General features: G+C 43.9%; 1 protein-coding gene across 7 annotated transcripts in view; it reads right to left on the bottom strand.

Moving 5' to 3' along the window:
* LOC139059218 (histone acetyltransferase KAT7-like) overlaps positions 1–18,455 on the bottom strand; it is a 98,994-nt gene that overhangs the window by 58,755 nt on the left and 21,784 nt on the right. For 6 of the 7 annotated variants that reach the window (XM_070537336.1, XM_070537335.1, XM_070537338.1 and 3 more), the window contains 3 exons: positions 15,351–15,435; positions 11,312–11,475; positions 3,427–3,577 (listed from right to left, as the gene is read on the bottom strand). In XM_070537336.1, the coding sequence (XP_070393437.1) occupies positions 3,427–3,577; positions 11,312–11,475; positions 15,351–15,435 (400 nt within the window). The remainder of the gene's footprint in view (positions 1–3,426; positions 3,578–11,311; positions 11,476–15,350; positions 15,436–18,455) is intronic. The other variant, XM_070537340.1, reaches the window with a different exon arrangement.

Below are 18,455 nucleotides of genomic sequence, written 5' to 3'. Positions count from 1 at the left end.
TTGGAGCTCCGACTTTTACAGGCCCAGGCATCTACGAGAAGCTGCAGCAGGTTGTGATTTTGCACTATGGCATCTCCGTGGTTGCACCTTGTTCACAACCTACCCTGCTTGTGTTGTATGGTACATTTTTCTTGGATTGCGTGAACCCAACACTACCAACGACGATACCATCTGCACATTTTACCTGGACTCCTTTACTGGAATTTACCACTGGACTTTATTTCGATTGTGCTTCGTACTAGGAGGGGGCTCTATAGCAGGTGACTATCGCCTTGGAGCTGGCGAGGAAGATGGCTCGCATTCAGGTAGCGCAAGAGTAGAATACGCTGGCGTGCTCGACCTGAGCAGCTACAGTGTGTGCTGCTCTCGTGCTCCAGTGACACCATGGCTGACCAGCCTAAATAAACCATAGCCACAGCAGCTACCTCTTCGTGCTGCCTCCCACAAACAGAGCCATCATGAGAGCAAGAGCGAAAGTGAGGGCACTGGTGGCACAGGCAACACTCAAATGATGGCAACTTGGTTTGTGGTCATCATGCTTTCGACATTGCGCATGTGGACTTCTTAGAAAAATTTAATGAAACATTGTACGGTGTCGGAAATTTCACTCACTGTTCTACATTGGCTTTGTGGAGTTCGTTGCAGTGACGTGCGGAAGTTCGAATAATCGAGCAGGTCTGAAGAATAAGTGGGCAATTTGGTTGCCTCTACAGCATTTTTTTTTTTCCTGTGTTGCTTTGCTTCATGTAGAGACCGTGGTGGGTCCTCAAACATTAAGGGGGGAGGCTACCCTCGGACACCAACTTTTTTGTTTATTGAAATATCTTAATGATATTTCCAGGATAGACTCATAGCAAACGCATTAGTAGAACTACAAAATTTCATGCCGTTACGTTCACTGGTTCTCAAGTTACAGCAATATGTCAGAATGGTGCACATGGTTTTCTCATTCCAGGCCTGGAGAATTTTCAAGAGGTGCTGCAACTGTGAAATTCACTATGATGATTCCCAGATGGATACCTCAGAGCAAGACAGAGCCCTTTCTTTATTTTTTTTTTAAATTTCCTTGCTGAAAAATTTTAGCAGACCACCGAATTTAGTGTTGGCGATTAAGATTTTATCAATCAAATTTTGATTAAATATCGCAAATCACAGACACAATATATACATAAAAGAATGGGCTTGTCTTGCCCTCAGAAATTTATTCAGATACACAATAGAAAAAAATCCTGGAAATCTGATGAGCAACTACAGAGACATGGCTGGAACAAGGAGCCTCACCAGCCAAAAAAGTCATTTTGAGAAAATGAGCTTTGAAATTTTTGAGCACATATATTGGTCTAAAATGATCCTGCAGCGTAAATGGAGATGTCCTTAGGCAGTCTTCTTTTTCCGCCTTTCCACCTTGTCCTGTGATCGCTTCTTGGCCTTTTTCAACTGCAGAGAATCTTTCACGGCTGCCCCTTGAATGGCTAGGTGGCCAGGTGTTAGCCCCGCTGATGAACATAGCTCTTGTGTGGCCCTGTGGCAGCCAGGACTATATTTTAAAACTGCCTCATGCAGTGCTGTCTCCACAGCAATCAGCGACGCATGCTGCTCTTTGGGCATCAGGGACCACAGCACGGAGTGAAATGATTCTGATGCATTCTGCGTCTTTGCTCCCAGGCAGCGTTGCAGAAGAGAAGCCTGTGAGAGGCGCTCATAAACAGGTAGCAGTGCTTCTGCAACATTGCCTGGAAGATTGCACCGATGCTTCGGAGCTGGCACATCATCACTCTTGCTGGCGTTATGACAACACCACGAATCTCCGCCCTCAGGGCACAAGTCATGGTGAGGATCCTCGTCCGTCATTGTCCCATGGTGGTACGATGCCATCACTGCACACTGCATTGCAGCCACATCACTGGAATTGTTCCGTAGGGCTCAGCCATAATAGTTGGTCAACTTGTAGATGAGGGCCTTTGTCAGTCTGCCCTTCCCTCCTAAAGCCTTGTCACTTTTCTGCACAAGGTTGCGCAGTGCTGTCCCCATCCTCTTCTGGACGTGGTTCAAGCATTTCTCTTTTGAAATGGGGACCAGTCCATAAACATTTTCTTGCACAAGGGCAGAGAAGGTGGCACTTATCTCCGTCAGACACGAGCATTGTGTAACGGAGGTTGTGCTTTGGCATCGAACATTAGAAAAGGATGACAGCTACCTCAACCTCTATCCTCCCTGACTTAGAGTCAGTGTTTTTCTGGCACACATGATCCTCCTACCAGCTTGTGTAGCCTGGGTCTCCAGGCTTTGGTCCTACTTGGCAATTAAGGCACTGGTTCGATCAAACAATGGCATCCAAGATGAGGCCCATATGATATTCAATTATTGCACCAACTCCAATATGGGACGTGTGGCCATGCTTGTGCCATGTTCCGTCAAAGTTTACTGTGATATCCCTGCTGAAATATGGATCCATTTCCTTGTAGGTGGTTTTCACAGCAGAAGCAGATTCTGCATAGAACTTGTCTATGCACTGTGTCTGCGGTTCCCTGAAATTCGGTTCGAGACTGGTTTGAGACGGCAAGATAATCAAAATGGCAGCGGTGGTGGTTTTGATTAATGCCATTTGATTTCGAACCTGCAGTCACGGCAAAAAGTTCGAAAAATGGGATGGCGAAGGGTTCTTGCATCTGAAATTTCAGACATTCATATACATAGGCTCTATGGGGTACGTGGTGGTTACAGCGAAGGCGTCTCAATTAGCAGCCGTCCAAAAAGTTGGTCGTTGACTGTACACTGGCAAATGTTTAAGCTGACGACACAGCATCAAAGATGATTCGTTACAATTCCTCTCTGTTTCTCGAGCCAGTTTTACCTTGACTTTCGTTCCTTTTCAATAAAATTACAGCTAATTTTCCTTAATAGAAGCACAAGTTCCCTTACTTTTCCCTGAGTATTCCCAGACTATTAAATATCCCTGAGAATTCCCGGTTTTCCCAATTGGTAGACACCCTGATCCTAATACCAGCAATAAGAATTTTAGGATTACTTTGTTATACTGTCAACACTCAATTTTTTGAACATGTGCAACAGTTCGGACGACTTCGTGGCCCCACTACATACCCCATAGAGCCAATGAATAAGGGCACCTGAGATTTCACACGCTGAAACCTTTTATTGTCCGATTTTCCCGACTTTTTGTCGTGACCAGAAGTCCAAAATAGCATTAATCAAAGTCACCACCGCTGCCATTTTGATGACCTCCCTGCCTCGAACCAGTACACTCACATGTTAATTTGCTGCCAGCCATAGCAATCTAGGCCTAGTCAGTTTGACAATCGCTACCAAGCTTCCCGCTGTTTGGTGCCCCATTTTCATTAAAAGAATTTGTCACAACCAGAAAAGGCGCTGACTCCACCTTTGTCATCTTCCACGAGCAGTGCTTACCCTTTGGTCGACCACGCTTTGGGGGTGTCACGTCACGATCGCTGTTGGCCTCAGGTGCCTTGATCACAGGGCTACGTGGACTAGAGGTCTTCTCAGGTGTGCATGGGGCCACTACTTCCTGGTGCATTGGTTCATTCTGGCACTGGTTCTGCTGCAAGGAAGATATACGCAGCAGGTCAATTAGGCTAGCCCTAGTGGTATATTTTGGTTACAGCAGATTCTGGAGAAGTAAACAGTGACGGTAACCACAGTGGAACCCTGATTATACAACTTTCTCGGAACCGTGTGAAACTATTTAGTTTGGCCATTGTTAATCTGATCAACAAAAAGCATGTCTAAAATACATGTTTCCACATAACACGAAGAGCTTCGATTTAAGCTGTAGGCTAATATTCTGAAGTACTTAGAAACCAAAGCCGCCAAAAGAGTAAGAGCCTACACAAACGAATCTCTGAATGTTGTTGATGCTGCATAACACATTTGTGAATGCAGGCACAGGCACAACAGCATCTGGGGCACTGTCCTCATCCGTGCCCGTGACCAGCAGTGTTGGTATGAGGCAATGCCTCCCTGCACGTCCAGTCTCGTATTACAACTCATGTTAAACTGGGAATTCTATTATGGACGTGTGAGAAGTTCTGTGCGCTTACTTGTAGACAAAGCTCCAAACTGTGTGCATGAATGCGCTTATGTGATAAGATCTGTGTGCCTTACTGTGAATAATGAGTTTGAGCTTCGCAAATGCTTTTATGCTTTCCATACGCGTGTTGGTGGTATTCTTGGGTGATCATTTTAAGATACTTTTACTTTCGCGAGGGTCGGCACTGGACACGTCGAAGTATTGCGCTCTCATCATTCGCTTTCCTTCCCCCTCTTTGCATTGCTCAACTGCTGTCTGGGTGATCACTTTCAAAGATTGTTCGCTTTCACAAGATTTTGCATGACTCTGCAGTATCGGCAGTGGACGCATCCAGTGCAAGCAATGGAAAGAAAAGGACAGTTGGAGCTTCCTGCATGCAAAAGGTAGCTTTTGTTCTCCCTCTACCTCGTGGAAGGGACAACGGTGCAAGAGAGCTGTCGGAGGCTGGTGGCGTTTCTCATTGTAATATCTCATCTCGTATCATTGAGATTTTTAATGCATTCATTGACTCTGTGAAGAGTTTGCCAAGACAGTATTAGCAGGACATTGCAATATCAGAGGATGTATAACTGGGGTTCCATTGCATGTAACTGGCTGGAATTAAATTGCCAATTATGTGGTTTTTACTACTCAGAAATAAACCTAATTTCAGAATTTTTTTCCCCCTTCATTGCATGAGTCTTTCTTTCTTGCAACCATTCTGCATTATTTTTCAACCTTTGTCTTCCTACCGTATTTACTCACATAATTATCGCACTTTTTTGTAAAAAAAATTGACACAAATTCAGGGGTGCGATCATTACGCGGGTTAAATTTCCCACAAGAAAAACAACTTCTTTTTTCATCCTGCATTTGCTGCGGGATGACAAGCAGGCAGCTGCCGCTGTTAGTGCGAGACACCAAAACAAAAATGGCGGCCAGCAGAGCAAGTCGAACGCGCCGAATGCGATTATTTTTCTCCTCGTGAGTACATTACACGCATTGAAACAGTTTCTTCCGTATCAGTAATGAATAATATGGTTAATATCAGCAATTTTGCGACAATAATATAGCCATGTCCACTTTAAGGGGACAGAAACAGAGATGGGCGCGCTTAGCTGCCAGTAACATAGAAACACACGGCGTGCATGCTGCGGATACTGCAGCATTTGTCTTCACTGCTATCCTAATACAGCACGTTTCTGCTAAGGGTGAGCGAATATCTTGGCTATGTTACTAGCGTCGGCGTATGAACAGGGTACACTTCTAGCGTATCAGTGCAAACGTGGCTGCTATTGTTGCCGCTCGCAATTTGTTGTGTGCCCATGAGTGCAGACGAGAAGAATCAAAAGGCGCCTTTTTTTGTTGTTGTTGTTGTTGACCACAACCATTATGAAGCCTACACATAATAAAGGCAAGTTTGGCTGTAGCTTTTTTTTTTGTCACCGAAGTGCGGAAAGTGATGAAAGGAATGAAATGAGATGGGGCATCTGCTTAAGAATGTTGGGTGCATGCAGACCGCTTGGTATGCCTTCAAGAGTCGTTCGCGTAGCATTCGACAGATGGTAAGCATGATCATCATTAGCTAGACTTGGCACACGACATATCGCTGCGACAAGTTCAGGGTGTGATCATTACAGAGGAAAGAAAAAAAATCGAATTTTTATGACAAAATTCAGGGGTGCGATCATTAAGCGAGTGCGATCATTATGTGAGTAAATACGGTAATTTCAGAAAGTAGTAGCTCAGAATATATTTGCCCTATTGCCTATGGTAAAAACCTCTTATTACGATAGCAACTACATGGACACTCCAGTCACATTTCTGCCAGGATGTTCTGTATAAAGTCCAAGGCTGATAACAAAGTTGCCGAGCACCGTATGCTGTATGTGGGAGTAAAGGTGTGCGACGGTGAGCCAACCATTGTGACTCAACCTTACGCATCCAAAGGAGGAAAGCGGGGAGGAAGTGCACCGTCTTCCGGCATGCGCATGGCACCAGGGGGAGGGGGAGGCATTCTGCTTCAATGGCTGCCCGGGCCCTATCTTGAAAGTGATCTACAGTGAGCACAGTGTCGAGGTGCACCAAGGGCTAATAGCTTCCTGTGCACTCAGTGCTTGCCACTGAGTTCGCATTGAAGTGACAGGCAGCACGAAAGTCGATTCGCATCCTGCTGCTGCCATGCTTTTGACAGTGAGAGTGCACAGTCATTGAGTAAGATGTGTTCATGTTTGCTTGTGCGTGCGCGACACTATGCTTGTAAATTTAGTTAGTAAGCAAATGTTTACACACTTATACGGCCAATAAAACTACTATCCTTAATTAGTATAGCTGTCTGCTAATTTGCTATGGCAATCGATCTTTGCCTTTCGGGCAAAACTGACTTTTTATGAGAGCGTGACAAGCACTATAAAGCCTCTTGCATACTTGGATGTCAAGGTGTCAATGATGCTGAATAAAAAAATGTGCGTCAAAAACAGCAGGACCATGCAGCTATTTCAGCAGTGCGGTTGCCTATGGTCACCACCTTGAACAGACTCATTTCCTATTAAATAAGGTTATCCTTTTTTAATTCAATAGTTTTATTTAAATTGCTGTAGTATTTCTTTCAACATAATAAATTTTCTCAAAGAACAAGCTTCTCCGTATGCCACTCCGGATCTCTGAAAGATTCATCATCAGCCTGGTTATGCCCACTGCATGGCAAAGGCCTCTCCCATACTTCTCCAACTACCCCGGTCATGTACTAATTGTGGCCATGTTGTCCCTGCAAAATTGTTAATGTCATCCGCCCACCTAACTTTCCGCTGCCCCCTGCTACGCTTCCCTTCCCTTGGAATCCAGTCCGTAACCCTTAATGACCATCGGTTATCTTCCCTCCTCATTACATGTCCTGCCCATGCCCATTTCTTTTTCTTGATTTCAACTAAGATGTCATTAACCCACGTTTGTTCCCTCACCCAATCTGCTCTTTTCTTATCCCTTAATGTTACACCCATCATTCTTCTTTCCATAGCTCGTTGCGTCATCCACAATTTAAGCAGAACCCTTTTCGTATGCCTCCAGGTTTCTGCCCCATACGTGAGTACTAGTAAGACACAGCTGTTATACACTTTTCTCTTGAGGGATAGTGGCAACCTGCTGTTCATGGTTTGAGAATGTCTGCCAAACGCACACCAGCCCATTCTTATTCTTCTGGTTATTTCAGTCTCATGATCTGGATCCGTGGTCACTACCTGCCCTAAGTAGATGTATTCCCTTACCACTTCCAATACCTCACTACCTATCGTAAACTGCTGTTCTCTTCCGAGGCTGTTAAACATTACTTTAGTTTTCTGCAGATTAATTTTCAGACCCACCCTTCTGCTTTGCCTCTCCAGGTCAGTGAGAATGCATTGCAATCGGTCTCCTGAGTTACTAAGCAAGGCAATATCGTCAGCGAATCGCAAGTTGCTAAGGTATTCTTCATCAACTTTTATCCCCAATTCTTCCCACTCCAGGTCTCTGAATACCTCCTGTAAACACGTTGTGAATGGCATTGGAGGGATCGTATCTCCCTGTCTGACGCCTTTCTTTATTGGGATTTTGTTGCTTTCTTCATGGAGGACTACGGTGGCTGTGGAGCTGCTATAGATATCTGGCAGTATCTTTACGTATGGCTCATCTACACCCTGATTCCGTAATGCCTCCATGACTGCTGAGGTTTCGACTGAATCAAACGCTTTTTCGTAATCAATGAAAGCTATATATAAGGGTTGGTTATATTCCGCACATTTCTCTATCACCTGATTGATAGTGTGAATATGATCTATTGTTGAGTAGCCTATACAGAATCCTGCCTGGTCCTTTGGTTGACAGAAGTCTAAGGTGTTCCTGATTCTATTTGCGATTACCTTAGTAAATACTTTGTAGGCAACGGAGAGTAGGCTGATCGGTCTATAATTTTTCAAGTTTTTGGTGTCCCCTTTTTTATGGATTAGGATTATGTTAGCGTTCTTCCAAGATTTCGGTACGCTCGAGGTCATGAGATTCACAAGATTCACAACAACTCAAATGTCAAAAAATGGGAAACTTCAATGCGAGAGCACTGTCTATAATAAGCTGAGCATCATGTCCAGCACAAGATGCAATTTCATCTTGAAGAATGACTTTGGATACAGGATTCTAGCACTGTGTAACATAGTAGAATGCCACCAACCAGCAATAGACACAAACATGATATAACACGCTACTGTAATTTGTGCCAAATAATAATAATAATAATAATAATAATAATAATAATAATAATAATAATAATAATAATAATAGAAAAGAGAGAAATAATAATAAAAAGAGACCTCCAAGCATGGCAAAGTAGACACCAATATCACAGAGAGAATCTTATTTGCATTCGAGGTTGTGAAAAGGGACAACTTCGTCAGGACAGCTGCTTGGCAAGTGTCAGTGAGTGAGGTCTCTGTTGCACTTCTTTAACGATTACTATAACTGATTCCAGATATATAAAACTCGGATATATCAAGTGATTGTCTATATTGAACATTTGTAAAACCCCCTGAAAATTCCTTGTAAAAGTATAACGATGTACCACACGTACATCCTACTCCCTTTCACCGCCACATTCGATATATCGAACGATGCACCATGCCACACCTCTTTTTTCTGACAATCACTTCTCGCATCGTCAGAAATATTTAATGCTGACAAATTTGAAACTGCACTGTTTTGGCAGATGTTTAAGACTGAATATGAAGGGCTGTGCATGCCATGGAGAAAAATCAGCAGGGTGCTGTCAGTTTTACTCTATGCGCAAATGGATGGCTTATGTAAAGTGCGGCTGTTTGCTATCGGCAAGAGTAAAACACCACTCTGCTTCAAAAATGTGAAAGGCCTCCCAGTTCAATATGTGTTTCACAAGAAAGCATGGATGAAACTCGATCTTTTCACTAAGTAAGTGGTGCTGGCTATGGGAAGCCAAACTGGAGATGCTGCACTGCCGGGTTTGTCACCTTGTAGACAAAGGCTTTCTGTGAATGGGATTTTAGAATACTGAGGCTGGCCAGAAACCGAAATGAATTCGACTTGAGCCTCCACTTGTATGGATCTTTACATTACAGTTTAAATTTAGCAATACCACCACTCGCCACATCCACATTTCACGGAAAGACACCCCTCCCTCCCATTACAGCAGCGATGCACAAAACTCATATCAGTGCGATTTGTGCGTCCATGCTAAACACGTTTCATTAGTGTTTGCACGGTTGAACGTCTGTAGGAATGTACTAGGATGCTCTGCAAGCTGAAATCCACTTTCACAACAGACAGTGTGTGCGTAGTGTCAGCCCACACCAACACAGGAGACAGACGAGAGGGGCCGAGAATGAGGAGACATACTGGCTGCCAGGCGTCAGAACGCTGAGTGACATGCAAGAAGAGACGGGCGGACTTCTTAGGTTGGTTGCTATGCGAGGTCGACTGGTTTGAACAGTAAGTCAGTTCTGAAACCTGACATAACATTTCTCCCGGCTCGTTGCCCAAGTATGACGATCGGCTGGAGATGTACTCTGCAATTATCTACTTTGGTGATACTGTTGCCTTGGTGCGCTGGTTGGCTGGTTGAGCACTACATTATCTGATTTTGCTCAACCAGCCAATCAGCACACTCCTGATGGCGATAATATTGCCTAGGCGACATTGTCACCAAATGTGATCGTCGCAGAATACATCCTCTGTTTAAATGGCGTATTGTAAACACGCGGCAGGGCATGTTCACACGCAATTCCCAGTACAAGTGTACTGATGGCAGCACAGTGCGTATCCCTATAGGCTAGTTCACTTTCCAAGGTGTATCCATTTCTACTTTACCTTGAATAAAAATGCCCAACAAGCATTTCGACGCATGCGAGGCACACCACAGTCTCACGTCCGGGTGACATGAGCCTTTAGGGCTAGCACTGCAAATACTATTCTGCAGCACGAGTGACTTGGAACGTTCTTGAGGAAAAAAAATAAAAGACAACTTTTGTGCATTTGACATAGCATTTGCAGTAGCAAATTGCATTCCAACTTTTCAGTGTCTCAGGAAACTGTCCGAGACATGCGTAGATCTCAGATAAGCTTCAAGCATACACACAAAGGAACAATCATACATTTATGCAAAAGGTATACTTAATGTTACGAGGCTGTGTGTGCAGCTCATAGCAGCTGAGTAACTGCGACATTGACCATCACGACTGCACTTGTCATGTGGGAAAGTCAAATGTCAGAATACGCGAGAACTGTGCAGGGAAGATGAACATCAGGAAGTGCGAAAGACTCATGTTCCCACACATTTGCAACGAAACGTGTACTATACAGGCAACCCTATGCCATCATGAACAACTTGTCACACATTTGATGACATAGTGTTACACGTGTATCAAATATCAGCAATGTTGTATGTTTCGAGGGCTCAGCACTATGGCACCAGTTTTTGGTAGCTTAGACATGACCAGCGTACTTTTCGGTGCTTCCTCTTAGAAATCCTTCTATAGGAGAATTTTGTTAACTCAAATTTCAAAGGGACTGCAATTTATTCTAATAAGACGTAGCTTGAACTAAGGAGAGCCTTTCAATATGAGGCCCAATTATTTGTGTGGTACAGCACACAACACCAAAACAATCACTGGGCTTGCACTGAAAAACTTTCCTCTTTCCTCCGCGAGTGGTAATGTGATCAAGCGCACTAGAGGGCTCCCTTTTGCACCTTTTAAGCCAGATGGGAAAGGGGGGCCGCACGTCGCTCTGCTCATTCCGGTTCGGTCTCACCTCCCTGCGCACCATTCCTCATTTTTATGGCATGCAACATTACGGTAACAAAGCGTCACCTTTGGCGTGGGTTTATCAGTAAAGCGATCCGTGAGACCGAGAAATCTTGTTCTGAATAACTGTCGCGCCTTTTTTTGAAGTTAGAATTCATGAGAGTTTTTCTCTATACATGGAATTTTGCCAGGACCAACAGAGCAGTTAGAATTATTTGTCAATTCGAACTAAGATATTTCAAATTATTGGGATTTTACTGTATAAGCGCTAGCGTAATGTCCGAAGTATATTAGATACGAAGGTTTTCATTTTCTTGTCGTGTTCCAATGTTGTACAATTATTTAGACCGACATCTTTCATGAATGTGTACACATGAAAACACATGCTCACACACGCATGCACATATGTGCAAACACATACACAAAACCAAAGAGAGAGAGAGAGAGAGACAGAGTTGCACTGGCGTACATTTTGGGGGTTGCCACGATATGTGTGCCTTGTCATCCTCGGCCGCTTGGGTGTGGATGGCGGTGAGCTGCTGATGCCGTCCCTTTCTTCCTCCGAAACCTGTGTTGTTGCGCCATTGGTTGCTGGCACCTCAGTGCTGGTTTCAGTGCAGCGCCCACACTTTTCTGGAAACAAAGTGCAGAAGGCCAAATGTGATGATCGTTCATATTTCTGCTTTGACCAGTGCAAATAATGAAGAACCATGCAAACAAATAAAACGCATTGCAATGTCTATCACAAAGACATCAAAAGTGCAAGGCCAAGAAAAATTTGCCAGCGACATCTTCTTACAGCAATTGTGTCAACGATTCCTCTGTTGCTTCCAACTTCTGCTGTAATCAAAGCCATCAGTTGCACCAGTACTACAGAAATACCACAGGGCATTAGTGTATTTCCACAACCTCGTGATAGGAGCCTATGGCACTTTTATGTCTCTAAATGTTACCAGCGCTAAATACAAATCTAGAGGATAGGACACACTTATTATTCTTGCATTTTATCTATATGATTAGTGCTTACAAGGCCACTATCATGTTCCCATTTCAGTGACTCATTTGCTGATGCACTGTGCTGAATTATTATATGCAAGACCACAGTTTTGCAAGATTAAAATACCCTAAACTTCTGTTAATTCGACTTCGGTTAATTGACCTTTTTGGTTAATTTGATCTCGATTAAAGGTCACGGCCAGTACCCATGCGTTTCTATGGGCCAAAACTATCGCTACTTCGATTAGAAAATTGTCTTTCTCCGGATAATTCAAACTTGACCAGTCAGCATGCACACGCATCACTCCTTTAGTGACCCCAATAGCGACTCCTTTAGTGGCAGCATATGTCTTGCCAGAGCTTAATGGACAGCAAATGTGTTGAACACATGTCACTACCCTGGAAAATGCCTGTTTTCAACAAGGAAAATTTTCAAGCAATAAGAGTAGCCCTCAGTATCTCATTATGATAAAGTAAAAGCTCACTAATTCGGACCTCACGGGTCCGGCAAAAATGTCTGAATTATCTAAATGCCGAATTAACAAATGAACAGGAAAAACAACATTAAAATCAAGTTGGAGAAGCATACCTTTATTTACTGAAGTATTTTGCAATACTTGTCTGCTTTTTTGCGCAGATTCCGGCTGACATCACCAATTTTCCTAACTCTTCCAAATGGCCAACAGCCCGCAAACTGTCGGAAGTGCTCAGGCAAATGTCCTCTAATATCAAAAGTGCCTCTGTGGCTCGTGAGGTGCAATGAGGTCGCGGCTGCACCTCCTCGCATGACTTTTCGTCTGAATCATGGTCTTCCCGGGCGCCCGTGACATCAGTAATAATTTCTTCATCGGTCAGGAGACCAGTCGTGGCAACAAAATCATCAATCACGATGTAGTCCTGAAGGGTCACATTTGTGGGAAGGACAGCATCGAAGGTCGGGCAGTCATCATTGGTGGACTCGGCTGACACGTCGTTGGCTACTGTCGCATGCTTGGGCCTCACAAAACCGCTGTGCCAAAAAAAGTTGGCGATGACTTGCGGAGGTGTATTCTTCCACACATGGGCGACGATGTGCACTGTGCCAAATAAGTCCACTTCATACAACTTTCCAATTTCTGAGCATAAGATAACTCACTGTAGCACGTGCTTTCGGTATTTCGACTTGACGTACTGAATGATACCCTGGTCCATCGGCTGAAAGGCACATGTAGTGTTGGGCAGCAAAAAAACCACCTTGACACTCTTCAGTTCGACTGTACAGTTATGTGCACTGCAGTTGTCAACAACCATAATTATCTTGCGGTCCTTAGACGTGAAGTGCCTGTCTAACTGCTGCAGCCAGCCTCGAAAAATGTCCGAGGTCATCCAAGCCTTCCTGTTCGCTCTGTACACGACAGGAAGGCTTTTGATGTTTCTAAAACAACATGGCTTATGCGCCTTCCCGATGACAAGTGGCAAGCGTTCCGTGCCAGTCATAATGGTGGCAAGTAGCCCAGTTATCCTATGCTTGCACTTCTTGCCACCAATGCACGGGTCCCCTTTGAAAGTGACTGACTTGTCGGGCAGAGCTCTGAAAAATAGAGCAGTTTCGTCTGCATTGAACATGTCCCTTGGTTCATATATGGCAATGTGCTCAAGCAGCTTCACATTTTTCCACTGGGTGGTCATGCATTCGTCAACACTGGCCTTTTCGCCGCCGCACACACTTCTGAAGACGAGTTCCTGTCTCTCCCGAAACCTCGCGAACCACCCTTCTGAAGCTCTGAACGATTCAATGTTCATCATTGCAGCGTACTTCTCACCTTGTGCCATGATGAGAGGTACGCTCAAAGGCAGATGCACACTGCGACAGTCAGTAACCCACTGGAGCAAAGCTTCTTCGAACTGAGGATGAGTTGCGGTTTGCAACCACTTTCTTGATACATGAAACTTCTCGCTTTCGAAGGCTTGAAGAATTTGTTGTTAATTTTTAGCGTACGTTCCCCTACGTGCTCCACTTCATGTTGTACTTGGTCATAACGTACTGTCGCGATTCACCGTTCTTCAATGCCTGCAAAATTTCCACCTTAGTCGCCAAGTTCTTGGCTTCGTACTTCTGCCGCTTTGCCGGCGTTGCCATCACTTTAGCACACGATGGAGGTGGCATGCGAAACACGGTCACAATGAAAAAAGAAAACTTCGCAAGAAGAGATGATACCGACTTGACAACAAAAGGAAAAATGGCATCGCAGGCACAGTCGAGTGAAGAAATAAGACACCGATGTTCGGTGACACTACGATCGGCCACAATAATTGATGACGATGGCGATGCCTTTCAGGTTTCGGTTTCATTCCAGTGGTGCTAGCGCTGCTTTACCACACTTTCGTGTAGCGGCAGTTGTCAGCATTTGACCGAATTAAGTGGTGCGGGCCAAATTCTGACGAATTAACGAATGTTTGGTTTGGTCCCATAGACTAACATGCACTTGGGCCGGGACCAATAGAGCCATCCGAATAATCCAAATGTATGAATTAACAGGTGTCGAATTAACGAGCTTTTACTGTATTCACTCGATTCTAATGCCCACCATAATTCTTTTTTTTCTGGGACAACTGGGATAGAAACTGTCTGCACATTGACAATCTCATACAAAACCAAAACGACCTAAACAACATAAGTAGGCATTACCGTTTAACACGGTCATACTGCTGTGAGTTGACTTGAGAAAATCGTCTGCCATTATGCGACACCCATGCCCCCCCCCTTTTATTTGTTTTTTAATTTTGTTTTATTTTTTTGCTGCTGAGAAATCGAGTGCACGTTAGGTCGAACATATCTAATGTAGATACACGTTCAACATGTTTTGACTGGGGGCGTGTTAGAATTGGGCAAATACGGCCAAATGAATCAGCAGTGTGCTTTGTCATTTTCTCTGCATCTTCTTTAATTTGACCTGCCGTATTATTTAGTTAGTGTTGCTAGGATCAAATTGACAGCAGTCGACTGTACTTGAGAAAAGGGAAAAGCGAAGAACAACAATCGTCCAAGGACGGTAATATAGAAAGGACGCTGAGGTTAGGAATACAAACGCATGTCTACATAACAGTTAACTCGATACTAAAAAAAATTAGCATTGAAGAACACGTAGGTAGCCAGTTATACAAGTAATACGACAGAACGAAAATATAACAGTTAATGCTTCAAGAAATTATACAGCTGTGTGAAGAGAGTGTGGATATATAGATGAATATGTACCAACTCACCCACAGTTCATATTGTGAAATCACAGTTTTTGGCAGTGAACACCTACACTAGCGAGGTGGAACAATGAACAAACTGTGATGTCGTAATGTCACAGGTAAAAAGAATAAAAAATGAAATTAGCTAAACAGATCCAACAGTGCATTGACACCTAGAAAGACACCAGTCAGTTACATTAAACGCAAGGAAATATGACTTAAGCACATTGAAATGCTTGTGATGTGGCTATATGATCTGTTAAAGTTGTTCAATAGTGAGGCTCACAACTCACCTAAACAGGACCTGCTGAGTGCTTGAGAAGGGAGGCAGTTCTGATGGAAGCACCGATCACAATTCTTGCACAGCACGAAAAGGGCCTGACAAAGAAATAAACAGGAAAAAAAAAATACTTGAATTTTTTTCAAGCCAGAGAATTGCACAGAAAATTGTATTTAATGGTACTGAAGCAATGTTTGTGTGCCGTAAGCAAACATTAAAATGAGAGCAAATCAGCAAATAGTGTTTTTTCATTTTGCTCATTGATCGTATCGGTAAGGCACAGCATGTAACTTAGTGTTGTACTCACGGTTTGCATTTGTTGGAAAGCGCTTTCATCCAGCAGAAAAGCACTCTGATTAAATGCGGGCAGCATTCCTGGACACGCAGGCCCTTGACAGCAAACCTTTGCTAATATCAATTTTTTGGTTCGAAGTGAAGTCTAAGTGAATAGTAATTAGTGTCAAATGATTTCAAATCAAATAGTTTTAATAGTTGAGAAATTTGCATAAACTCTTGCCATAAAAGCCAGATGTTAACAAACCTAAAAAAAAGAAAAGGTTGGTCCTTTGCTTCACAAAAGAAACAGGTTTAACGCTCAAAGTAAGGTTATTTTCAAAGTGCCATTACAGTTGAACCCACTTATAACAATACCGGTTAAAACAATATATTGGTAATAACAATGAGAAGCTGCTGCACCGTCAACTTTTGTATGTGTTCCATGGTGGAATAACTCGCTTACTACAATGCCCCAATGCCGCATTATCGGTAATAACATTGAAGTCTGGCTGCTGGGTGACTGAGCCCAAAGGTAGTGAAATGCGAAATCCTTGAAAAAAAAAAAAAAGAAAACGAGAAATTCAAGCTGCTGCACGATGGGCCACTGCTTCAACAGTCGTCACGCACTCATTTTCCAGCCATCTCCACGCACCTCTCTCCCGTCCCCCTTCCTCCCCTCCGAACATGAATGGGCTGCGCCCATAGCTCTGAGCTGCCCCACCCTCCAAAACACGAATGTGCTGCGTCAATTGCGCTGCTCGCATGTTGCTAGCTGACTTCTCATTCAGCACAGTTCTGCTAACAGCTTAATTGCTGGCATTCATCTTTGCTGGTTGCATCGAAATCATTCCTGGCCATGTGGTTTCTCAGCCTCATTTGACCAACAATTGGTTTGACTCGCCGCCGAAATGGAAAATGGCTGATGCGCCCACTGATCATCGGCAATGCATGATGTTGCCAGTGAAAAGAAAACGCACGGCTATAGATTTGGAAACTAAGTGCTTCTAACCGATGACGTGATCGTCGCGAACGTGCTTGCATCTGATAGCAACGGGGATGATGGTAGCGATGCTGCAGTTGGGCTGGCTTCCTCAACGTTGTCCTCACAGGAGGTCCGGCAGATGATTCAGTCCCTCTGGGCTTCGTTTTCGCTGGGAACCTTCCGTTGCACTACATGGAGCACTTGGGTGCCTTGGAGAAGGATCTCAGCAAGCTTCGTGTATAGCATGCAAGGCTGACGGACATAGGCTTTTCTCGTGCAAGCTAGTGAGAAGTATGTGGCGAAATCTCACCTCTGCGTTTCTTCTGGATTTCTCAAGCTGACAGGCTGCCGCAGCAGCCTTCTCGCAATTTTTAAAAGGATCTCTTTTGGACCACCAAAGCGATGCCTCGGCGGTGCTCACATATCGCTTGCCACCCGTGACCCCTCTTTGCAGTTGTTATAGCAGTGCCATTGTTTAATGCCAACTGCCGCAGCGTGTTAGACGCAATCGGTGTGCCCAGGAAGCAGTAAAACGAGTGAACACAATCAGCAGCTGGATGGAGGAAGGTGATGGGGAGGGGCACTGACCTCCCCACCATTACAGTTTTCTCACATCAGGTCTGCCATCCCCTTATTTTGATTTTTTCATGCAACCTCGTTATGAGAATTATCGGTTATAACAATGGAATTTTCGTGGCACTTAGATATTGTTATAAGTGGGTTCGACTGTATTAAGATATATTGGTGCAAAAATGCAGGTTCAACATTTCTTACAACTCCAGTGGCACAGACAAATTTGTTTACAGGCTTTTCCTCATTGTTGTGCTTCAGTCAATTTAAAATTTTATGGTGGTTAAGGCCACGAGGGGGCTTTGCGCTTGCCCGTTGTGCTTTGCCGTGATGCTGTGAAGTGCAATCTTGACTGTGCGACGCTGTCAGTTTATGCTGTGCTGCGTGAATTCAGCTTGATGCACACTGTCTAAGCTAAGTTTATAACCCATTTCATTTTGTAAGTGCACAAATGAACTTGGCAGGTGCATTTGCTGTTTCTGCGGTCTTCAGTATGGCCACCATCACTCACCTGTGGCCCGATCACCAATAACAGGCAAACTTCCAGCGGCGGTTCGCCGGCCATCGTCACACCTGCCTTGGTTGTCAGGCCTAAGTAGTGCTGTTTCACCAGGTATCAGCCACAAAAGCTACGGTATTGTGCTGCTTCAATGCAAATCTATTCACAGCAGCCAGATGCCTCTCGAGAAGCCATACGGCCGCCACGATAATATGTTTTAATGTTTGGATAATTGAGCAGATTCAGATTTTTGATGGCCATATAACACACACCAAAAAATTTAAAAATTTAGCAGTGAAATTGGAGTGTAAGTTATATGCTAATTTCGACTTGAGGTGTGGCATCACGGCAGCACAAATCTTGACTCGAGATGTAGTTTCACAGCAGCGCGACCCACATTGCTATGAAATCACCTTTAGGGCAAAGTTCTTTGCTATTAACATCAACGGAAAGGTGGGGAACGGAGATGCAACATGGACGATTTGTGACACATGAATGGAGGCTTCTTTATGAAGATACTGTATGCAGTTATTTACATGGGTTATACAGGCAGATCTTTCTCTTTCTCCTGGCTTGCTGCAATTTAAAGCATGGCTTATAAGAAAAATATGTATATTCATTTGCTTTGAATACTTTGAAAACATTCAATGCTGAACAAGAAAGTTGTATCCATCCATCCATCCATCCATTCAATGCTGAAATTTCAGCCAAACTAAATAACAAATAGCATAATATTCAATTATTACAGTTAAACTTCCATATAACGAACCTCGATTTAATGAAATTCACAA

Source organism: Dermacentor albipictus, chromosome 4, assembly GCF_038994185.2.
Source record: "Dermacentor albipictus isolate Rhodes 1998 colony chromosome 4, USDA_Dalb.pri_finalv2, whole genome shotgun sequence".
NCBI lineage: Eukaryota > Metazoa > Arthropoda > Arachnida > Ixodida > Ixodidae > Dermacentor > Dermacentor albipictus.
The sequence above is the reverse complement of the archived record's forward strand: the minus strand, read 5'-3'. Positions and strand labels throughout refer to the sequence as shown.